The following is a 25,732-nucleotide window of genomic DNA, read 5'->3' on the forward strand; positions in this document are numbered from 1 at the left end:
CAATAAATGCAGTTTGAATAGAAAAACAAGTGTATTCTTTTATTGCTGAGTGTATGCACATGTTTTATTGCAGATCCAAATATCACTGAACAAGCGAGGTCTGTGCAGTTCTAGCTGGAAAGGTACAGTTTCTAGAGAACACCCCTACAGAGAAGAGAGGAAGGCATAAAAATAATTTCAGCAAATCAATTTAGTGACCCAGTTGATGAAGTCAGCCACAAGCTGTTTGTGTGTCAGAGCTGGGTGAGCAGTGGCTTGCAACAGCAAATGCCACCAAAACCAGCATCTCACAGCACTGGACTTTGACACACCAGCAGAGAATGAATTAACTTGTGAAATTTGAATCATGAAGGTAGATCGTACTGCTAGCATAACACCAAATGTGCTCTGAAGTTACTTAGCTGTAACTGAGTCTCTCCAAGTAGAAGCAGCACGGTATTCAGGAATCTGTTTGAAATGACACATAGGAACACACAGTGAGAGAGAGCAAAAGGGAGTAATTTTCTTTTAGATTAAGGCAGTGTCTCATAAAAGAATTATACTCTTTTTTTATATGTATCACTTAAATTGTTGTTAAAATTGAATGACAGTGTGTGTTATTTGCATTATTGTAAATTTCTTTAGTAATAAAGTGATTCATCTTGCTGCACACAGTGACTCCAATACAGATGCAAGAAACATTTGGTTTTGGTAACAGTAATAATTGTGTGGTAGGGTCCATAATTACAGACATTACCCATTGCTATGTCTAAGTACTGTAGACTTTAGTCTAATAAACACATCCATTTAGGAAGAGCTACAAAGAGCACTTCCCAGAAACCTTGCAGGTAGCGTAGCAGGCATGTTCTCTAGCATTGCTCTGTTCTGAACACTGCACCGTTGGTGCTATAGCCCAGTGCCCCTGCGTGCTCCTGTGGCACAGAGCATCCGTTTTGGAATCATTTAAAAAAAGAGTCCTTTCTGCTTATAGCTGTTTAAAGACCTATGGCACCTTCTGAGGCAGCAGTAGCTTATCTCTATCTACCTTCATATCCTATTAAGTTAATACTTAATTTGTCTGACCAAGAACAGTTACACTGTGTTGCAGATCTGGAAAACCTCTCCTTGGTGGTCTAATGAAGTTCTGCAAGTGTTCTAGAGCAACACTTGCATTGAAGCAGAGCATGTTCTATGAGCTCAGGGAAGTTTTTAAATGAAAGGACTTTTTAAACCTTAGCTATTACAGTTAAATATGGGAAGTATCCTGCTAATCAAAGGATCTTCTTTGTGGACTCATACGTTGAGATTTAGATGGAGAGAGTTGCTGAGTGTGACATCTTTCTTCAAGTGGCACAGATTTTGATGGGGAAAATTCCTTGGAAGTTCACGACACTCCAAGCAGCAGAAAAGTTTTGATTACTTATTCCTTTCAAGCACAGTCAGAGAGAGGTAATATATGTCAGTAAGACTAAGATGTATAAGAGGGTGGTGCAGAGTAAATTATGCTACAGAGTAAATTGTGCTGTCAAGCAGAGAAATAATGTGGTAAAACAGACTCTCTACACTAATCTTCTGAGGATCTTTGACGCTGTGTACAGCAATCACAGATCTGCAGATCCTGTACAGACGGGAGGCCTTACCACTCTTTATAGCAATGCAATTGTATTTAATTTTCTTTGGCATTAAAACCAGAGTTATTCTGTGGGTTTTTTTCTTCTGCCTTGTATTTTTGGTAGAGGTGAATATTAATGTGTATTTGTAATCTTTGTTTATGTAAATATCCTTGTTCATTAAGATTTCCCAGATACTTTGGAGACAACAATTTTTCTTCTGTAGTGTGTTTTCATATAGCTCTTTGACGGGAAAGGCACCAGTCTCTGAGAGATCAGAGTGGTGGAACAACTTGAGACATTTGAACAGGAGAGTAGCACAAATTTCTGCCATTAACTTCTGATTGTATCTACTGGGTCTGGGATGGAGTTTAGTTTTCTTCATAGCAACCCATATGGTGCTGTGTGTTGGATCTGTGACTAAGACAGTATTGGTAACACCCCAGTGTTTTGGTCATTGCTGATTAGTGCTTGCACACCGTCATGGCCTTCTGTTTTGCCATGCTCTGCTCCACAGTGAGCAAGAGCTGGGAGGGGACATGGCCAGGACAGCTGACCCCAGCAGAGCAGAGGGATGCTGTAGAGTATCACGCTCAGCAGTAAAATCTGAGTCATTGCTCAGAGACTGGCTGGACATCGGTCTGCTCGTGGGAGGTAGTGAGTGATTGCCACTGCATCAATGGTTTGTGTTGAGCTTTTTGTTCTTTCCTTCACTTATTAAACTATCTTTACCTCAGCCAATGAGTTTTTTCTCACTTACGCTCTTTCCATTCTCTCTCCCTCTCCTGCTGTGGAGGGGGTCAGCGAGCAGCTGCGTGGTGCTTAGCTGGTGGCCAGGGTCAGCCCATCCCAATGTACAGTGCATTTGTCTTTGCCCAAAACTGGCATGTGTCCTAGAAGAAAAACTGGAAACAGCTAATAGGTTCATCAGAACTCCTTTGAAATGCAGCTGTTTGTGAGAAGGTGTTAATGAGTCCTTCAGGAAGCTTGTGAATGTCTTTTGCTTGTATTTGATTTTTGTGTTTGCTTGTTTGAGAGGTTTATTAATTTCTGCCATGAAATTAACATTTCGTTTGGTAATGGTAATGAACATGACACTAGGCATTGTTTGCTTCCAAATGACTGCATGACTTACATACCATAAAACCATCAGATTTAGTTGAATATTGTGAATTCAAATTGTGGGATGTTGATGGAAGGGTAGTGAAGAATTCCTGGATTTTTTTCTGAACTGTATATTCTTTGAACTTTAAATATTTCAAGCATTTTTGTTCAGTTGTCGAGTTGCTTATTAAGTGGATTAATCACCTTGAGTTTTCATAATTAGCCGTCTTTTCTTTGTCATTGCCTAATGTGGCAGAGCTTATGTTCTTTTTCTTTTGGCTTTTTCAGGTATGAATACAAGCAAGAGTGAGACAGTGAAAGAGCACCCATTAAAACCCTCTAGAAGATCTATGCCATGCTTAGCCCAGAGCCAAACACATCCTCAGAGTCTAAGCAAGCATTCATCATTTCTGCAGCCAAATCGTGTGCAGCCACAGCCCCAGCCTCAGCCTCTAAGTGCAGGGACATCTACAGCTGCAGTGGATGTAGTGTCAGAACGAGGTAGGAGGCTTTTCTTTTCCAGGAGCTTCTTCCAACACTGGGAATGGAAGGGATCTATGGGATCATCGCTTGAAGTCCTGTGATCTTAGACACAGTCATTAAATTATAGGGGCATCTGGTAAGCTTTGATTTCTTTAGATAACTACAATTGGAGAGATGTTTTTTGCACAAAACCACTAAAAGAACCATGGTACTGAGTTCTTGAGACAAGGGCCAAATCCCTATGAATTCTAGTTTGTGTTTGAAAAAGGAACTACTTTTGTTTTAGGATTTCTGTTTTAGCAGATGAGCATACTTAACAGAGAGACCAGTCTAGTTGGAAATCCCGATCACTCTGTGTGTCATCTGTTGCCAACTGTTGCCATACAGTGTTACTGACTGAGTAAACCTTTATAGAACAAGTTAATTCTGCTGGCTTCTGCTACAGAATTTTGATAAGTCCTTCCTTAATGCTGATAGGCACAAATTATTACTCTAGTAATTTATTTCACCAAGTTAAACTTCTCCCAGGAGTAGAGTAAAAGGCTTCACTGAAGTGATCTTGTGCTTTTTTCCATCATTGGAAAGTTCTATTCAAATTTTCAGCATTTGTTTTTTCATTTGAGTCACTGACAGCTGTAAAAAGTGTACCTTTTACACAGAAAATCTGAGTGCTAATATTAATATTGCGTTTATTCCAGCTAAAGTGATGGAGACTTTGGAAAACAACTTGCTTAAGCTGTCTAATACAGAATACGGTGATCCATTTTCAGGTAAGTATATGTCTGAACTGAAATAATAATAAATTAATGATTCTTCAATTACACTTGCAGTATTTAAATGTGGAAAGGCTATACTTATGCTGAACTGCCAGGTTTTTTGAAAGAGAAGACTAAATGTGGCTAAAGAAGTATGTGGTCTCATAAATATCCTGATACTTGATCACCTTTTAGACTAACAGTAAATAGGGGCTAAAGATAGAGAAATATTTTTTTGTACATTTAGTGTAACCTTTTCTCATAACTATTTTTTGTAATACAATCACTTGGAAGCATTGTATTTAAAATTCCTTTGAAATAGTTATTATTGTTCAGTTATTATTATTCCTGTATAGTCAGTATTGTCACAGCTGCAGTTGTTATGTTGTTATTTTTGCTTTAGATACTCATATATAAAAAGGGTTTCCGGTCTGACAAAAAAAAGAAGTAACTAGTAAGAAGAAAAATAGCTGTAATTTGGACATACTTGTACCTGCATTAATGCCATTTTGTTACTTTATTTAAGTCAAGGAAAGTAGGAAAGGAGTTATTCTTAGTACTTGGAACTACGAAATGAGTCTATCTATACACACACGACTAATAATTTGCAATTTCCAAAATTAATTAATTTTTAAATTCCCTGGCCATGTATTAACCATCTGAAGTAGACACAGATATTTCTGTGAAAGATCTTGTTGTTCACAGTCAATGTAGCACGAAGCTAGAAATGGTTTCTTCATGCTGAAGGAATGAGATCTGCTTTCAGATAGTGATTTCTGCTCACCTCTCACATGTTTTACATTGATTTTTCTGGTTGCCCAAAATATGTTATACGTAAGAGGCTCTTCAAGGTCTCCTAAAGAGGTAGCAGCTGGAAATGTCAGTGAAATTGATACTTCCTCCAAAACAAAATCAAAATATTCCAAAATTATGACACAAACCAAAAATTTGGCATGAAGATTGTATAAGAAAATCATGTGTCTCAGTGAGGTTCCAGTTGAAGCTCTTGCGCTCTTATACTCTCTTAGTGTAATTTGTTTAATTGGGTAGACAAGCACAGGTACTAGAAGATTTCATTGTTATAATTTGCTTCAATTTTTTTTTAATATCCTGTTCTGTTATTTACTAATTTCTTACAAATACACATGCTAATATTATTGCATATTTAGGAATAGTAGCAGTAATTCTTTCTCACAGTAAGTGCTGCGTGGTTTTTCATTTGCATTACCTAGTTTTAACCTGAAAAGTAACATGGAGGGCTCAGTGATTGAAGAAAAGGTAGATTGAGTCTTATAAGATCAAAATTGCGTTAAACTTTCGTGTGGATGATTCTCCTGTTCTGACTGCCGCTATGCTCTTTGAAAAGACAGAAAAAAATATTTAAATGGTTGCCCTTTTGCTAACTTGATTCTTTAATTTGCCTCTGTTAATTGAATCAATCCCAAATTAGATGACTGAAATCACTGAAGTTGTTCTGTGATTACAGAAGTGTCATTGGTTAGGATGTTCAGCTACAAACAAGACAGGAAACAGTATTTATAAATAAATCTCAGAAATCAGTGTAAGAATTGCTTTAGATAAAAACCAGCATTATCAATTAGGTTCACAAATCAGGAACAGTTAAAGGTGCATTTAAGAAAATGCCCTTTCTGTGAGCCTTGAGAATACAGTTTGTATGATCAAGGATCATATTTATATGGGTAAGAATTTGTCTTCAAGACTAAAATTTTTTATTTTATCCTGAATCTGGGGGGACGTTGGGGGGGAGCAGGGAATATTTCACCAAATAGATAATCACGATGCAGCACTGCTGAATTTTTTCATCGGTACTCTGGCACTTTGATGGGGTTTGCAAAACAGGCTGATTAATGAGTATCATCTTCTTAGTGAACCTTATCAAACTACTCTCCTGAGTATGTGAAAGAATGCTGAATTAAGGAAATGTGGTGATATTTTAATTAGGCACCTTATGCAACTGTATGTAAAATAGGCCAAACTGCTTTCTCCTCTTCCAGAATTGTGTCCATAGACAAAGTATTTTCTTGTGAGAAGGGAATTAACAGGCATCAGATAAACAACTTCAGTGGAAAGGTTCTCTTATTTCAATTGACTATAGATGAAGCCATAAATGTATTGGACTTGTTTAGTTAGTTATGTTCTTTTTCCTGTCAGTTTTAGGTCATAAGTAGTGTTTTAACTTTGAGGAATCACTAAATTCAAGCAAAGAATGGGTGTTGAGGTTCTGTAATGTATAACATGAACTGTGAGGTTTCAGATGTCCTGGCATGCTCAGTGCCTAGCCAGAGCTCCATGGGATTTCCCACCCAGTGAATGTTACGATCAGGGCTTTCGGATCTTACCTAGATCCATATCACCTGTTGCTTGGATCTGGATGTTCAGTAAAAAGTTAGGCCTTGCATTTCTCAAAGTGTAATTGTAGAATTTGTCGTTCTGTGCAGAGCAGAATCATGTTTTTGCTTCTACTTCCTTGAAAAAATATGTTTTCCTATATAATTATAGGAAAGTAAAAAGTTCTGGTTTAAGTGACCTTTGTCACTTGGTGTGACTTGAGTTCACAGAAGATTAAACTAAGATCAGAGTTCCCAATTCACCAAAGAATATTAATCTCTCCAGCTTCACCGCAGCTTCTCATCGAGTGAAAGTTTCCTGTTTTTTGACTGTTCAGAAAATGCCTTTTTACCCAAGAACTTCTACAGGAGACTAATACACCTGCTAACCAATACAATGTAGTCAGTGAAAAACTAGTTACAGTGAATTTATTCTCGACAAGAAGACACATTCATTTTTTTTAAAGTAATTTAGCTGCAAGTAACTAGTTAAATCCTATAACCACACACATGGGGGAGTTTTCTGAATAAGGTTTTCGCTGAGAACATTCCAATTTGTCAAGATTTCTTCAGAAATATTTACACAAGGTTAGAAGAAAGTAGGATTTCTCACCATGGGGAAGACCACCACAGAGCAACCAGTCCCCTGCAGCTGAAGCTGTGTGTCAGGGGAGGGGAAGGCTGAGATTCCAGTAACGGAATTGTGCAGGAGACACCAACTTTGTAACGTTGAGTCACAGGCTGTCTTAAGGTAACACTGATTTTTTTCCTGAAAGAGGCCTAAAGTTTTTGTTCTAGTGTGAAATGAGAAGACTTCAGCTTTCATAGAGGCAGTAGAAGTATTTACTGGCTAGGTATATAATCTTTGATGCCAGACACAGGAGAGATGTTTATGTGCGATGACAGAGACAGTCAGGCAAAGTCTTGGTGTGGAATTTTAGGTAACAATAATAGTATACCTGTGATACAGGACTTACCTGGACTACTCTCTTGTTGATGCAATAGTCACAAATACATAAAAGGCATAGATTTAGCAAAACAGGGAAGATATTTTGCATACTTTTTTAGAACTGAGTGTCAGAATCTTGTAAGAGCTTAATACAAGAAAAAATGATAATACTTGTGTTGTATTTGTAGATACATGTAAATTTGCCTTACACTAGAACTTAGACATTGAAGTTTGAACTCACTGCTGTAACAATAAAATTCCAGTGTCATCTATTTTTTAATACATTTGAAAGTCACACTAATGACATTCAGACATTTGACATTCATTCTCTGAAAGGGAATTCAACGTTATACTTTTTTCAAAGTTTCTGTCTGCGGATACTTGCTTTAAAAAGTATGTATTTATATGATCTTCTGTTTTTACTGTGCTTTGTTCTTCTTCTGAAAGACATGGTCAGTAATTACTTTGATTGTGCCAGCTGGATTGAAATGACGTAGTTTTAACATCAGTTACTGAATTTCTGACTTTACTGCAGCTACCAGAAATAGCTTGTGACTTTAGCTGCAGGTGGAAAAAATAAGCAGGGAATAGTTAGTTCCTAGTAGCTACATAGTAACTGCATACAGAGAGTCACAGTAATAAAAATTTGTTTCCCTGTAGAACTTCTTTTTTATTAAAGTTCTAGAAACATAAAAGAATTGCAGACACATTAGAGCTAACTAATGAGGTAGTTAATCCATAATCCAGGAGCTGCTTCACTGGTGCACGGATACGTCTGTGTGCGCAGGTGTTTATAAAGAAACAGTACTGGTAAAATTTTGAAATAACGCTTTTCTTCTTCCCTAAAGGCCGTGATATGCATAAAGGAAAGAAATCTTATCTTTGAATAATCACAGATTTGGCTGGCTATCTTTTTGAAAATAAATCTGAATGTAAACAATTTTACTGAAAGTTGTTTACACTAGAATAATATGCATCAACAGTTTAAAAAATCGTCTTCAATATAATCTCTGTTAAAATTACAGGAGGTAGTTACTACATACCTTTTTGGAGATTTGAGTGTGCAGTTGACTGAGTTTAAAAGAATTTAGCAGTACTTTATTGTTGAACAGAAAATGAAGTAATCTTTGAGTTAAGATAAAGGGAATTTACATGATTTGCAGGATAATTTCTTTTACGTTATTTCAGTAATAACTCCTTTTTTCTAAGAATACCTTTTTTCTTGCCATAACTGAGATAAATGCTCTCTATTAATGCATGGTATAGTGAAAAAGAACTCTGTAAAGTGCAAACGCTCACAAAACTAGTAAATAATATTCCACTGATTGGTCTGATCTTCAGTTGTCCTTTGGCTTTGCAAAAGGAATAGAAGGACATTGTTTGGACTTATATGTGACATGTTTTTCCATTTGCTAGGTCCCTTTCCACTGTTAAAATTACTATTATAACAGGTTTGGCTTCCTTTATGATCACTGCAAGCCAGATTTACAAAAGGGATTTCTTATTACAATACAGAGTAATCCATTTAAAAATCCAGTTTATCACATACATAGTGAAGGTGTCAAGAATTTAATGAGTTAGGACATACTGGAAATCCAATTAGACTAGGAGAAAGACTTGTGAATCTGATAGTGTGCTTGTTAACTTAAAAATCCAATTTGCTCATTCTACTACAATAAGCATGTAAGTAGCTTTCGGCAGATCCTACCATCAGAAATGGCAGAGAATCGTCAGAGGGGTCTGCCCTCCACTGTGAGGCTGAAATATTTCATTTCAAATAAGATGTGAAAAATGAGTAGTGGATAATATAATCAATAGAAATTGACATTCAGGATTTAGATATAATGAGTATCTAATTTTAAGTTATTTGGCAAATAAGACCAACAGTCAGAAGCAAGTAAAACAACACTAATTTTTTTTTTTCAATTTTGTGGGTTTTTTTTGCCAAATTAAATTAGTTATGAGAGATTTATGCATAGTAGCTCATCTTCCTTAGCATGACATGAAATCCTTCCTAGAGAGGAACTTGATCATGAATGGTGTAGTTCATAATTTTGTAATAATGTCTACCTTGTATTCTGAATGTATTCTGAATCCAATTGCTACAAGGCTTATATGTAAGAAACTCCTGTACTTAAGTGTCATGCTGCAATGTAGTGAGCTGAGAAACGAAGACCTTAACCAAAGTTAACAATCCCACAAAGTATCATAATAACTGCATGATAAAAACTTCTTTCAGTGCTCGATTACAGAAGTGCTTGTAAGTGAATTTTGATTAAATGATGTTATGATAGACAGAATGACCTGTGCAATACATACAATGTTTTCGTAAAAGTAGAGACTGAAATATCAGAGAGGATGTGACTCAAGAAAACCGGGTTCAGTTTCTGCTTCAACAGAAACATGATGTTTCCATTGTGACTTTTAGGGTAATTTTTTTCAGAAGCTTGTGGTCCTTAGGCAATGCCTGCATAGGTAAGGGCTGTCACATCTATTCTGACTGTGTTGTGAGATGGCTGAAAAGCTGCATTAGGACAGGGTTTTTTTCCTTTATTTGGTGTATAAGGGAATTGTCCAGCTCTCATATTAGAGCGAGTTCATGCCTGGAGAGCTGGCAGTGTGGATGAAGAAGTTGTGTGATCTGTTATGGGCATAGTGCTCACTGAAGCGTAATAGGGATCGGTCCTCAAAAAGCTTAATATTGAGGTCCAAAATCTCAAAGTGCTTTAGGCATTTAATCTGCCTGTACCTATTCTGTACACTATCTTAACTCCTCCAAAGAGCAATACCTGCCTGACCCACCTTTTAAAAACGAGAAATATTCTGTGTAGTGGTTACCACTGTCTGAAACCTCATAAGAAACTGTACATTAAGAAAACCCTGTGCTTGTCTGTTAAGGTAGTTTTTGATATATAAATACAAATACATAGGTAGCTGTAAAATCTTCTGTGTTATGTATACAATATGGTATTCAGGTGCACAGCAGAATAATATAAGATGAACCCATCACAATGCTACTTATCCAGGTGTCAAGTGATATCCTACTCCAGGTTATTTGTTGTTTCTAGGACTAAAATTAAGACAAAGGGGGATTAGTTTCTTGACCAATAATCTCATTCATACTAAAGCTTTACAAGGCATATCCTTAAATGTGTAAAGACTCGAAGGACTGAGTCAAGAGTCATCCTATCAAAGTTTCTGAAACAGGAATCATTTAGGATTTATTTTTATGCTGCTTTTTCTTTCCATAACTATGCCACATTTCAATTGAAGATGTATTTGCTATCCTACACTACAGTTACCTAAAATGCATGTTACAGGGAAATTGAGTGCTTTTTATCCTGTAACTGTCATAAAATTAAAATGCACTTTTGTCCCTTCAGAAAAGTATGACAGAAAGAAAGGTAGCCAAGCAGGTAAGAAGGCCCAAAAGTGAAGATGCAAAGTGTGTACCGAGAAATCAATTTCTAAACTAAATGCTGCTGCATTGTTAGGTAAAAGACTCCTAGAAATGAAAGTTTCTCCAACATTTTATCTTGTAAGTGCCCGTAGGCAAATCTTACGGTCATGCATCAAGCATAGCAAAACTGTATGTCAGGAAGCGTAGATAGGTTTTTGTGATGTATGAAGACTGAAGTTACTCATCATGGGTCTGTATTACAAGATAGCAAAACAGAGCAACAACTAGAATGAAGAGATCTGTTTTCCTCTTGATTAATGCTTGAATCTTTTTAAAATCACTTTATACTATAATGATGAGGATATTAAATCAGAGAAGAGGTTGTCAGCTTGTAAGTCTAGAGGCAGAGAACAAATCATATTTCAATGAAATCAATGGGAATGTCACTATTCAATAAGTCAAGGAGTTTTCTTTAATTAGGTACGTCCTTAAATTGATACACTTATAATTGTTAGCATACCTGAATATATAACTAAGTAATGTGTACTTTCAGCTTGGATCCCCACTTATTTAAAATTCAGCCTTTTTCTTTTCTATCTTATTTTTGCAGTGTTAGGGAAAGCTAAGCAGTTTAAAACAGAAACCTTCCTTTTTCTGACTTGACGTCATAATAGCATATTAATTTTCCTTTCTGTAACAGGTCACCTGGGACTTGCAAACTGTATATATAAATTTAATGACTTATTGAAACAAAACTTTATGTGGCAGCAGTTCACCAAACTCTCAACTACCACACAAGTTTTAATTAATGTAACTACATAAGTGAAATACATCAGCAGGATATTGTTGTTGGCTATACTAATTGCTTAAAAATGCATTATATTTACTTTTTCTGCAAGCACATAGTGTTTTAAAGATAAGATTTTGTAGAATTAATATTTAAATTTTTCTTCTCCTTTTAATAGGTACTCTGAAAACTCACATAAAGAGCTTGCTTAAAGGGTCATACACATTCTGTTTGCATTAGCAGTAATAGTTTACCTGAACAGCCCTGTGAAAAAAAATCTGCCAGAAGCATAAAAAAAACAAACAGGGAGGAGTTAAGAATGAAGGCAGATGTCCTTTAGATGTCCTTGTCACTTTGAGGACATGGGCATGAGCGTACAACAGTCCCATCCTCCCATTTGCAGTCCTCCCACTGCAGCAGGCTTTTTCTTTTTTACACCAATCATGCTTTATTCCCCCCTTCATTTTTTCCCTTTTTTTCCCTTTTTTTCTTTTTTTCTTTAAGCTCTTAAGGTTTTGCAGAGTTTCAAAAAAAAAAAAAACCCAAACAAATCCAAACCCGTATCCAATTAAAAAATCATGAGCACTTGGAAGTCCCCTGGCATATAGGAATGGGACTTCTGGCTCATGTCTTTTAAATGTGCCCAGTAAAGCACAGATGGGACAGCGCTTACAAAGAGTGGAGAAGAGAACATACGTTTGGGGAAGCGAGCGGTGATTTGAGATCTGTCTTAACAGAGAGCCATCTTTCTGTTAATTGGTGTAAAAGCCTGAATTTCCAGAGCAATATGAACTGGTTTGTTTGTTGTTGGTTGGTTGGTTGTTTTTTTTAATGTCCTGTGACTTCTTGCCTACACCCTCCCCCTCCCAAAGTCAAGCAGGCCGGTCATGGTGGTTGGCGTTAGAGCCCATCCAAGAACTATAAGAGCAGCGGGAGCTGAGAGTTGTTCTCTACAATAACAACCAAGTGAGTTATCGTAGGCCAGGGAAGGCATGATGGGAGATAAAAAATGAAGTAAACAGTAGGTTTCTCACAGTGCAGAGGAAAAGAGCTCGAGGCAGCCAAGCTTTTCTCGTGACGTTTTGTGGAGCTGCAGCCAAATAAAGACTCCGTGTTTGAATTCAAAGATGGATACTTATAATGCAAGTCAAATAGAAACACTGTTAGTCCATAGCATTGCTTCTGGGGTATGTTGCATTAAAAAAATCCTTGAGCAATACGACGCCAGGCGTGGCATTTAGGGTTGCTATCTTGGTTTGGCTTGTAGCAATTCCAAATGGCTGTTAAAATGCAAAACCAAATAATAAGGATTGTGGAGAAAAACATGACAGATAATAGTGTTACTTTATAGACAAGCATTATATAAAAATGTCACGGAAGTTTAAAAACTGCCATTATTGAAGGAAGGCTTAAGGAGTTGAGTCACTGTGTTTGTATTGTATTGTATTGTAGTATGCGCTAGTGACACTATCAAGATCAAGTTAATTTAGGTCATATAAGTTTATCTTTAGGGAAACCTCGTTTTGTCTTGGTGAGTGAAAAAATAACAGAGGAGAAACTTTTCTCTTTTAATAAAAGTGGTGGATACCTTATTACAGAAATAGCACCTGGTCATAGAAGAATACAAACACAGCGTCAATGCTGCTAGTGACAAAGTTTCATTTCTGTCATCTTCACTCAAGGTCTTTTTCTAAACCGAACATATTTAATGCTCTAATCTTAAAAAATTTTAAAACTACTCAAAAGAAATTTACAAAAAGTTTAAGAAACAAAATGAGCCTCCCAAAACAAACACACATTGCAATTGTTCTTTCTATCCTGTTCCACTGTAGAAGTATGATGCAATCTGTCCTGGTTTGAGCTAAGTAGAACTAATTTTCTATTTAGTGATTTTACTTTTCAGCTCTGTCTCTTTTAAGTGGCTTAACTTGCTGAAACTAGCAGCATGTTTTTCCCAGACAGTGTGTACTGATATTGTTCAAGGCCAAGTGTCTCACCATGGGTGCTGTGTCTGCACCTACGGGGGGAAGCGGACCCAAAACTGACCAATGAAGTATTCCATCCCACATACGTCATACTTGGTATAAAGCCGAGGGATCACAAGGGTCTCGACCCTTCTTCCATCTTGGAGCCTTTCCATCTCGGACCCTTCCGTCCGTCTCGATCCTGCAGTGGCCGAGGTCTGAGCAGAACCCTGCTGGTTTGTCTGCCGCTGATCCTGATTTGTGTGTTCCTGCACCCTGCTCCCACTGCTGCTGAGCTTGATCTGGGACTTTTCCAGTGCCCTGCTCTGCAGAGTCTCTGGTGACATATTCGTCATTGGGGGAAGGATTTTGTATTGGTTTTATATATATTTGTACATATCTCTATATATTTTGTTATTTTCCTATTTATATTATTATCCTGTAGTATTAGTATTATTGTTTTATTAAACCTGTTGGTTTTATTTTCCAACCCGTAAAGTCTCTCTCCCTTATTCTCTTTTCCCTTCTGGGGAGGGGAGAGGGGTTAATAGAGAGCATCTGTCCAGGATTTAGTGGCCAGCCCAGCCCTTATCCACAACACAATCCATTGAACTTTTTCTTTGAGTATATTTATTTATATTAAAAGATTCTGGTTTAGTGTATGCTGAAGAAGACATAAATGGGACAACTAGGCTATTCAAAGTATCTACAAAGCATTCTTTAGGTGTTTGGTTGACATTGATGTCTAAAACTACATGAATGTTAAGAAAAATATACACTTTTGAATATACTTTTAAAATATGGATTATATGCTATGTCTCTCAGTCTGACATTCCTCCAGACAGGTGTAACAAATGCTTATTCAAGTGCAATGTTTAAATGTTATGTTTTACTCTTCATTCCTCCCCTTTTTACTGTATTGATACCATTACTTTATGGGACAGTGCTTTAAGTGCATAAATTAAGTCATCAACTGCTGAAAGGTACAGTAGCATGTATCATCAGATTCTAAATTTCTCTGTTTTTATGGGTTTTTTTTTCTTGCTAAAACCTTTTTTGAGTACATTTCAGACAAGATAGCAGGTATATTTAAATGGCAGGTAACTATTTTTTTACAGATAATACATGCTACAATTCAAAAGCGGTGTCCATGAGAACATAAGAATATTTAGCATGCAAAAGTATGTTGAGCGCTAAAGGAAAACTCATTTCATAACTTTAAATTGTTTAAATGAAACATTATGCATTTTCGCAAATGGGTTTTTTTTGAGTGTTAGGTATACTCATAATGTCTAATCCTCTAAAACTTTCCTCATTAAAAGGGACATTTTAATGTAAGTAGAGTCTTTGTTTCAGCTTAAATGGCCTATCTACATCCAAAAATTTAGGTTTCATAGGCCTGTCTCTTCATTTTATTAGCTTATATTATGAGACCTTGATCGTTAGTAAAGCGAAGAGCTCATCACGTTTGGGCGTGAGTCAAATCTGCAAAGTTGCTTAAGTATCCTGTTTCCTACTCTGTATACCTATTCCGTGAGATCTTCTTCACAGTCTTTTTATTACATTCAGTGTATTACACAGAACAACCTGTATATTAGGTCAAAACATTGTTTAAAATAAATAAAATCTCTGACAGTTAAAATGGACCATTTCATACATTGAGAAATCCCTTCACAGGTTTGCTGAGGTTAGTATTGATACCAGAAATTACCAAGGGCCCATTTTGTGTAATCATTATGTAAGTAGCTAAATTGCAGAAAAAACAACTCTTGGTAAATGTTCCAGTTTAATGCTCCATCTCAGAAGTCTTTAGGCTACATGAGATAACTGTGGTTATTTTTTTTTCTGTAGTACTTACTGCAGAGAATTTAACTGAACAGCTTAATGAAAAATACTTTGTTGTTGCAGATGAGCTTTTATGAATATAAAATTCAGGAAATTCAAGATTCTGGTTCCCACAGCAACCATGACTTGTTTCTTGGCTTCTGTTTAGGGTTTAGAATTACTGGGATAAATGCCGTTCCCAGTTCCCCTGACTTTTCCCATGTTCATGTGAAAGCTGAGATGAGAACTTGGCTCAGGGTTTGTGGGTAACTTTTTTGTCTGAATATGTTTCTATTTCCAGTTTGTCCAAAATGTAATTGTGTGGGAATAATTATTTCATGTTTTTCATCTTTAAAATATTTTTTCAGGACTAACCATTTTCCAGCATTCATTAAAATTTACATGGTTCAACATTGTACAGGCATTGCCCCTGCTGGGTATACGTTAAATATTGTCTTGATTTTTTTGATGGAGAACGTGCAAGGAAATTAGATGTCTGGAAAAAAGGCTCCCTTCTGACACGGGATATAGAGTGACTCAGAAACTTTGAGTCCTAACTTGTCCGCAGTGATGATTCAGGAGGAAATTTAATCTGTGAGAGTGGATCTTAGTAAGCTTTGAGGAAGGTCCTCAGTCACCTGCAGCTATCTTAGGATACTCAGCTGATTTAAAAAAAAAAAACCACACCTCTTTTGTTGAGCAATTAAAAACAAATCCAATGAAAACAAAACACTCTCTTCATGGTGTCATTACCTTCTACAACCATCAGACACACCTCTTAAAATATGTTCTGAAGAGGTCACTGCAATACCTGAATATGCAAATTTTCAAATACTGTCTCTAGGGATGAGCAGCATGCATGTAGTGGAATTGGGCATTTTGATTGCTTGCTTAAATTTAAAACAAGATGTTACTCTGGTCTCCGAGATGCACCTGCCTATTAAGTTAGCACATTTTGAGTCTCGTGAGTCAAGCACAAAAGCATTTCAATATTTGCTTTTCATCGCTTTCTGGTTTTGGTTTTTTTTTTAAGCTACTGTGAAGAATGTTGTGGGGTTTTTTATTTTAATGGTAATAGAAAAAAGTTTCTGTAGGCCTTTTCCTAAAAATAGAAGTCACTTCTGGTTTGAGACAAACATGATAACATTTCATGTAAAGAACTTTTGCAGGAAAGGATAGAATATAAGTTATTGAAAAAGACGCTACTTAAAAGGAATATTCAACTGTGGCTGGAATGACACTGTTAGTTTCTCTGCACTGCAACCCAACTACAACAACTACAAAATAAGTCCACTGTTTTCTTCTGTTTTTCCTTCAGACATAGGAAAGGACAAAGACACATACACAGATGATTCAGAACATGGAAATTATGATGCTCGTACAGATCAGTCATTGCTTATTCAAAACAAGCTTGCCAGACAGAAAACGGAACCTCGGACTAAATCATCTTTAAAGGTAACGGACACAAAACTAATAAATTGTATCAATTGTCAGCATGTGCTTAAGTATTTTCAAAACACAATTTCTAAGTTTCAGCTTAAATAAATAGGCATCTCATGGTAAGAAATTTAGGTGGCTCCCATATTATAGTTTCACCTACGGAATCAATGCATGGAATTCATTGTACCAAAAGTGACAAAAATTATATAGAATCAAGGACTCTTAATGATTTGTATCAACAGCTCTGAGAAGCAGTAGCCTTCTTTCAAAAAATTTATATTGCACAAAATTAAGGACATGGGATTCCCATCATGGTGTGAAATTCATGTCAGCTGGGAGGCCTCAAGAAATCAGAAGAGTTTAGGAGAACAAAGTTCATGTAGCAAATGATCAGTCAAGAGTGATCTAAAGTATAGGATTCTCCTTCTAAGCAAAATCCAAGAGATAGCTAGATACATTGAGTGAAAGATAAATTTCACTTATGTATGAGAGTGTAGGAGTATTTTTGAGGAACCTGAACTAAAGCACTGGAAAAACCATCTCACCAGATAAAACTGACATGTTGTCTTGCTTAGTAATTACCTAATCGCAGTATTCATCACAATGCATTTTTTACAACAGTTCATCCACTGTAATGCTAGAGAATTGTGACTGATTTTTAGTTCAAAACATGTAATTTTTTTCTTCTCACTCTGAACTGGAAGACCCTTAATGCTTCTTTCCATAAGCATAATTGTTTTTAAATGTATGACAAATGACCTAATCTCAAGAAGTTTTGAATTATTTTCTTCTTCAAGAATTAGATCACTAGAAATTAGTGTATTCTGCACAACAGTTTTTACCGGCAATTCTCTGATTTTTGGTATGTAAAAGCGTGAATAATCCCATGCTACAAATGTAGAAAGGCTAAAATTGCTTTAAGGATCTATAATCATAACTTTGTGATTTTAGGATTGAATGCCATGTTTCACAGGAGTCGTGTAACTACTGTAAAGCTTGTTCTCTCAGTCACACTGATCATCGTTAGTGCTGGATTCTGGAACACAGATAGCAGGTTAAGGTGATTTCTGGGACTTCGTTTCATGAGATGCTTTTAGGGAAAAAAGCTTTTATAAAAACAGCTATCTAATAACCCTTAAGTAGGTTTGGATGTAATCGTATTTACAGATCAGAAGTCTGTGACGTGAAAATGAAATTTTGGCAATGACAGAGATGGGTTACATTTTTATCTGAATGGTTGCAATGAGAACTTTTGTGTTCACAGATTTTTTTTGTCTTTTATCTGCAAGGCTAGCTGAATTAAGACAGAAATAACAATGAATGGGTTTGGTTTTTTTTAATTTTCTTGATTGAATAGAGAAAGCCTTTTATATTAAATGTGGCCTAAAAGGAAGAAAAAATAGTGCAGAATCTGCAGAATTTAGACTATGTTATAGAAAACTAAGTATTTTTAGTAATGGGTAAGACCACTATCAGAAAAAGCAGCAGCAGATAATGTCTGTTTAGTAACAGGCATTTCAGTGTACTAAGGCAAAGTATTTTTTGTATTTTCATGTAAAGTATAAAACAACCACTAGCTGTGTTTTCTCCAAGGCCTGCGTTCAAAACTGATACAAGGTTTCTAGGCAAGCCAATGAGCTAACTTTCTTTCACAGTTTAAAGAGGAGCCTTGTATTTGTTTTAAGTTTAAACAAAAGTGCACTTTTTATGTCTCATCTTCGTATGTCCTGACCTACTAAGCAAAGTGCTTCAGAGTTTAAAAACAGTCTTGTGAAGTCACATCTGGCTTTTAGCCTTGACAACTCCTTTTATCACAGCAATTACTTTGGAAACTTCCTTCTGCTCTTATACCATTTTTGCAAATGAGGCAACCAAGCAGGATTCTCCTTCTGCTTAATGTTTGCCTGCCTCCGCAGGAAAAAGGCAGAGGGGATTTAGATTATTCTTATATTAGAAAAGAAGGTTACTACTTTGCCTTTGTATTATTTTACAAGTCTTTGTGGCAATTAGTGTAAGATGTCTGAGGGAAACTTTTTCCCAAAATGGATATAAAACTAACAAAAGAAGGCTTCTAATTCTTTTTGAGACTGCTGTAAGCACAGAAGACAGCTCTCCAGCTTTACAGCTGGTAAGTACTCTCATATATTTGGAAAATAAACTCATCTATCATGATTTAAAAAGTCTCCTCAGTCTGACCAGATAATCAAAATGAGAAACATTGCATTGCCAAAGCATACAAGGATGTAGATTCATTCTTCTTCTCTGCTTGTTAATTATTCTAGTTTAGACTTTATTTGGAGGGGTTGTTTTTACACCTGAGAGACTCGGGGGAAAAACTGCTAAAAAAGTTATTTCCAATTATTATTTGCAGTTATATTGCAGTTATTTGCAATATCCTTGGTTCTATTATCTGTCTCAATGATGTGCTACTTGAAAACTTCAGCAATAATGAACTTGTCTTGCTGACATGATGAAAGCCGATACACATTGTTTTCAGGAATTGTTTAGTCTCTCGGATTACATACATGATACTGCACTGTATTTTTTTTTTATTTCTGCAGTTTTAAAGCTTTAGAAACATCAAATAATTTTGATGCAGCATCTGGATGCCAACATTCATCTTTATAGTTATCTACATTTCTCATTTCCTTGATTGTGATTTATAATTCATAACCTCCTTTAGCTGGTATAATTTCAGAATCCACAGACTTCATATTGAAAAAACTGTGAGTTGTTCAGACCCATTAAAAAGCTGTCTTCATTATCCAGCTCTGGCATTTTTTCATCACCAACTGCTGTTGACATTGTGTAGAAAGTATGGCTTCATGTGTGTGATTCTGCCCAGGGATCTTATGCAGAGGAATGATGCCAACAAGTGGCTGCTGAGCAAAGTGTGGAATGAGTATTATCTGCTATGCCAAGGGAAATGTAGGAAGTTCTCTGACTGGAAAGTTGGTATTTGAAATGTTGTAATTTAACTAAGAAAGGAAAGGAGTCTAAACAGACTGTATCACTCGAATGGAAGGCAACATTTGTCCAGAGAAGCGGCAAAACTGTGAATTCTTTTCTGTACCAATTATTACCATAATAATTGTACATTATTACATACACAAAAGTGTATAGTGCAAGATAGGAATATTTGAGAAGTTACACTTCCATTTCCTTTCATTCACTACATTACTGTTACTCTCTTCGATCTGATGAATTTTTTATCAGATGAAGTTTTTATCTAGGTAGTGTATTTTGCTGTCTGGCAAGGAAAAGAAATGACTTTTAGAACAAAGACCACATACTATCACTATGGGTTCAGGAACTATAACGAAATGCTGCCTATACGGTAGCCTAGTTAACTGTCTTTTGCTGATATCCACTGGTATCCCCTATAATACTGAGTGTTCAGACTAGCTTTGTGTTGGATAGGATCTGAAATGGTTTCTCTTTCTTGAAATGTTACATAACTTCTGAGGAATTTTTAAATAAGATCTTAAATAAGCAATTAACCAAAATGTGGGGAGAATTCTATCTACTGAGATGGATATGTTACTGAAAATTCATTATAATTTGAGCAAAACTCAAATGTTCAGTGTAGATTATTACAGTGATAATTAAAGGATAAACCTACCCCTTAAAACCTGAAATGCTGGGTTGGCCAAGAAGTAATTAAGTGGTTTTTTTTAATAGATGAACATACATATCTTGAAATGTAACTAGCTTAATTTTAAACCGCAAATTCATTATGTAATTTGGTAGCTGACAGTTGAAGTTTGTTTTAGAAAAGGAAGTGCACATTTTCATTAACAATTTTTTATTTTGATTTATGTCGATTTCAAAATGGAAAATCAAAAGGAACATTTTCATCGTATCTTCCTGTATTACTTCAGAAAAGGAAAAAAACGCTGTGCAAGCTCATAAAAAGTTTTTGCTGTGTATGGTGAAGATGCCTTAAAACTACAGCAGTGTCAGAATTGGTTTGCTATATTTGGGTCTTGAGATTTTGATGTGAAAGATGCACCATGCTCAGGAAGGCCAGTTGATTATGACAAAATAAAGGTATTCATTGGCTCTAGTCGATGTTTAATGACAAAAGAGATGATTGCTGATAGTCTTAACATATTGAAATAGAGCGTTGAAAACTTTTTAAAAGACCTTGGAGACGTTAGGAAGCACAATATTTGGGTACAACAACGATGAAAGAAGATGATCATGGAGTAAATGTGATGAAGCAGCTCAAAGCACTACGAAAGCAGATATTCAGCAAAGGAAGGTTATGTTGTCAGTCTGGTGGGATTTCAAAGGTATTGTGTATTTTGCATTGCTTCCAAGGAACCAAACTCTTAATTTGGACATGTACTGTCATCAACTGCATAAACTGAATGATGCCATCAAACAGAACCGTCCAGAATTGGTGAATCACAAAGCTGTTGTGTTTCTCCGTGATAACGCTAGACCACGGACAAGTTTGGTCACTCATCAAAAACTGTTGCAGCTTGAATGGGATTTGTTACCACATCCATCATATTCGCCAGACCTGGCACCATCAGACTACCATTTATTTTGCTCTTTACAAAATATAAAAACATTTTTGAGCATGGAATCATAAAGTTGGCTGAAAGATGGCAAAAGGTGATTTAACAAAATGGACACTATATTGTTTAATACAGTTTTTTTTCCCATGAAAAATGCACCTTCCATTTACCCAGAAAAAAAAAGTGATTACTTTTTGGCCAACCCAATACATTGTTTAGGCATTTTATTGGATTCTTTGTGATTTTTCTTTTATCCCTCTCTCTCCTGCAAAACAAATATTTCACTTACAGAATTTCATGTTGGTTTTGAAAAGATGAATAAATTAAATGTAATATTTGCAGAAAGAGAATGTTCTTCAATATTAATATTTTATTTTCCACAGTTTTGCAGGAATTAATTTTTGTTTTCATTTTTTCCTTTTTAAGTCTATGAGTCTGAGTTGCACAGATCTGTACTATATGTTCCAATCCTGTCAAATTATCACTAGTTCCACATACATTATTTCACTCATAATCCTGCTCCTGCATTCAGTGGAAATCAGACATGCATGCTGAAAGAGAAGTTTTGGGAATAAAAATGTTTTAGTGTTTGAATAAGAATGAGATATGTTCAGCTGCCAACAAATACTGGAAAGTAGAATAACAAAGGGACCCTGACAGATAAGGAGTAGTCCACAAATGCAGTCTTAAAACACAAAAGTAAATAAAGCTTAAAAGGAATGACAGCAGATAAAATCAGTATCCCAGAACAGAATAACATGGTAAAGTGCAACAGAAGTTAACTTTGTGTTTATACTTCTTGTGTATGGTTTTCATCTGGTGTGGGGTTTTGTTTAAAAAGAAAAAAAAAGCTCAGAAAATATTTCAGGAAATGTGGGCCAAGTTGTGAGTAATTTTATCATAAAGATGAAAGTTTTGAAAAATAAACTTGTAAAGAAAAGTTTTCAGTGGTTGCATCAGTGTGGCCCTTCTTTTTAGATCCTTCCTATTAGACTTAAAGAGCAAATAGAAGTGGTTAAGTGTTACAAAAGGGGAAATCACAGCTAAGTGTTCTGCACAGCACAGTGTAGTATGCACAGGAATACAGCGGCATGGGCAATTACGGCAGCATCTCATGTTTACCAAACTGTGTTGCCTTTGATGCCCAAGTTAGTTGGGATAGCTTTCCATATGCAAATATGTCCCCAGTTTTCTTCTGTAGGTTATTATGCTCACAGTTTTTTGCACAAAGGAAAAAAATCCAACAAAACAATTGAAAAAATACCCAAGCCAGTATACACTTAAAATTAATCAATCTATATTTTTGTAATTAAGTAATTGAAAAGGTTAATATAATAAACCTGTTTCTGGCTTATCCATTCTAACACCCTCAAACACAAAAAGATGCTTGGTAACTTAGTCATGCTTAGAAATGTTCTCATAAAGTACACCTTAGAATATTCTCTATAGAGTATGATTTTTTAAAAAATAGTCTAGTACTAGTGTAAAATCTTTTAAAATACTTTCACAGCTAATTCCATGTAACTTAAGAAGTCTGTAACCTTGTTGTGGTCCCAGGTTTGATTTTCAAGCATCTTGAAACAAAGCAAGTATTAATTAGGAATCTCACTTTTGTTCATGGAAAAAAGCCCATTGTAGTTAGCATCAGAAATGTATTTATTTCCAGAAAATACTTTAAGGTGAGAGTTGGGTCATAAGCTCTGACTATAGACACTAACCACTGAAATGATGGCATCCTTCAGTGTGAATATTACTGAAGATGTTAATACAAAGTTCATGGTAACAGTATTAGGGAGAATTAGTAATCAAAATAAATGGGGTGGTTTTCATGAATCAGCCAGTAATTGCTCTACTTTGTATCATCTTATAAAGTTCTAAGAGCAATAATGAATTATATTGGATGAAATTTGGGGTTTTTATATAAGAAATAAGCATTCTACTCAGCATTAGAACAGGAACGTTATTCATGTAGATTTTGCAGTTTTAGGTAGTTAACCATGCTCAGGAGTTTCACACATCGGAGTTTACTTCTTTCAACATTGCTGCCCTAGTTTCTCAAATTGTTTCCATGGCTACTTCTGTCTTATACATGATTTAATATCCTTGAACTCATCCATTATTATCTCCAAAACACCTGTTAAACACTAAGACATTAAGAGATACAGAAAACTTCTTTTCCTCACCACTGATAACCAGTGTGCTTTGCATTGTAAGCTTCATTCTTCCCCTCTTACCTCTTCATTCCAAGCTGATTTTTCTTGCAAGTGTACCAAGTGATTGTCTGTATACATGTACATAGGATGATCCATGCAGTCCTGTAAGCTCCATGCCAATAAACTTTATGGTGGTGTTTACAAAAGTTTTATGTGCCAGCAGTCGGTTAGTGAGCATGTTGTTTCCATGAGAAAGCAAATACACTTCAAAGTTTGTTTACTTGTCTTTCATTCTTCACCCCATGTTTTCTGGTTCTACAACTATTTCACTATGTCTTTGTCTTTAAAAAATGCCACTGGCAAGGCAATACTCTTATGGAGTGGTGATGCTGGGACTCAGTGCTTGAAGTCAGTCCTTCAATTTCCAGTAGTAGCATTACTTTTTCTACTGGTAGATTCTTTGCTTCCCTTCTCTTCTTGTAGTTCTGTTGGGAAAAAAACCCAAGACATTTAAGTAAGTCTCTCTTTGGTATGTTGCTTTATTATTGGTAAGAGTTTATTAAAATTATCTTTAGCGTATTTAGCTGTCAGAATTCACAAGCTGTCTTAGGGAGAAAATGAATTTTATTCTAAACATCATCATCTTGAAATAAAAAAAAATGGGGGAGAGAAATTTAGCAAATTAGGGGTACAAATTGTAAAAGAAGAATCCTGAGGCCCAGCTGTGCTCATCCATCTATCTTTTGGATCCCAGATACTGGTCTGTTGGTATATTTACTTTCCTTGACATAATTTTACAAATCTAAATTCAAATTAAACCACCTACACAGAGGAAAGTTGAATTTCATCCTGTCTGCTGTACAGGCAAAATAAACATACCGTGCTGTGAGGGCTTAATTCTTGTGTCTGGTAGCAGTCAGCACTTACATAAGTGAGCACTCCTGTTGTTGATTATGACTGAGAATGGTTGTTCTTTATATGTTGATATGCATGTGCACCTTCCTTCCATATAATCTTTTTATTAAATAAATGACAGTCCTTACAGTCAGAGACTGTTCACTGCCAAAGCTGCACCTGAATATAATAGTTGTTTCTCCCCACACCTTGGGTCAGTGTAAGCTGCTCCAGGCTGAGTCCAGTGTGCTCAGTACATGCTGCCAGGCTAGCACTCACGTTCTGCTGTTATTGATGCATTATAACTATTGGTTGTGAGGTTAGTGGATGAAAATATTTTTTAGACATATTCTAAAGCAACATAAAAGCGCATCAGCAGCAAGCTACTAACAGATGATGTTAAAATAAATAGTTCTCAACCTCTGTATTTGCTGGTACGTATGTGTAATCTAGTTAGAAATCATGCTCATTTTCATTGTCATTGCTGGCAACTTTCAGGAAACTGTAAAGCAAATCATTTAAAGTAATAATAAAAGATATTGCTCCCTGCTCTTAATTTAGCATTTATATGTTAGATAGTGGTAATGAAAAATCTTATACATGAAACAAGCAAGTTAGACAGTTTCGTTTATGTCAGACTTGATTTACTGGATGTTGATAATAAGTTAAAATGAATTCATTTATTGAAATAAAGATACACAGCTTATAATAATGCAGCTTGTCCTAGGCTAAATTAACACTGAAGTACTTTGAATTTTTCTCTGAATAAAAATTTTCGTGTCACTATTCCAACCAGAGTTAATAATAACATGAATTCAGACAGATATAAAGTTGCTGAACAAAATATGTTGAAGTAAAGATTCAGTTTCAATCTCTATGTAAACAACCAATTATTGTCTGCATTATTTCATTGTATAGATCAATGCCAAAATAATAGAAGAGTCCTCAAAATGCTTTTTTATTAATCCTCTAGAAGAGTTAACACAATATAAGCTGCTAGAGGCTATTTCCAAGAATTGGTCAGATGAGTAGTCATTGAATTCGTGACCTTAAGATCAGAAAATGGCACTCTCTCTTTATATTCTGAAGGTGATCATTAGAAGAGTTTAACCTTTTTACCTTGGCTTGAGTGCTGTTAATTTTGATTGAATATTAAAATCTGACTTTAATTTACAAAATAGGCAGTATTTTATATTATTAATTTAAATACTATAACATGCTATTGCAGTATATAGCATATGCAGTATATTATTTTTTACTAATTTTCAGTGTTTCAAAAATTACTAGTGGTTTTACTATCAATAAAATACGCCAAACCTGAAGTCTGCTAGACCATGTCATTTACTCTTACATAAATCTAAAATTTGCTTATTTTCGAAATGGTTCCAACTCCCTCATCTAGAATATTTGTTTCTATGTATAGGGTGAAAAATTGGCAAAAGTTTACTCTACAGAGCAGAACAGTAGACTGAAATCAGTGGTTTATAGTTATAATAGTTATAATTTCTGCAAATTG

At 35.7% G+C, this 25,732-nt stretch overlaps 1 protein-coding gene across 2 annotated transcripts in view; it reads left to right on the forward strand.

The window, feature by feature from the left end:
- Nucleotides 1-2,983: 2,983 nt before the first annotated feature.
- LOC104542061 (anoctamin-3-like) overlaps nt 2,984-25,732 on the forward strand; it is an 83,605-nt gene continuing 60,856 nt past the window's right edge. The window contains exons 1-4 of one of the 2 annotated variants that reach the window (XM_010186264.1): nt 2,984-3,194; nt 3,875-3,946; nt 16,522-16,658; nt 18,884-18,886. In XM_010186264.1, the coding sequence (XP_010184566.1) occupies nt 2,984-3,194; nt 3,875-3,946; nt 16,522-16,658; nt 18,884-18,886 (423 nt within the window). The remainder of the gene's footprint in view (nt 3,195-3,874; nt 3,947-16,521; nt 16,659-18,883; nt 18,887-25,732) is intronic. The other variant, XM_010186265.1, reaches the window with a different exon arrangement.

The sequence above is a fragment of the Mesitornis unicolor genome, unplaced genomic scaffold (genome assembly GCF_000695765.1).
Source record: "Mesitornis unicolor isolate BGI_N332 unplaced genomic scaffold, ASM69576v1 scaffold2366, whole genome shotgun sequence".
NCBI lineage: Eukaryota > Metazoa > Chordata > Aves > Mesitornithiformes > Mesitornithidae > Mesitornis > Mesitornis unicolor.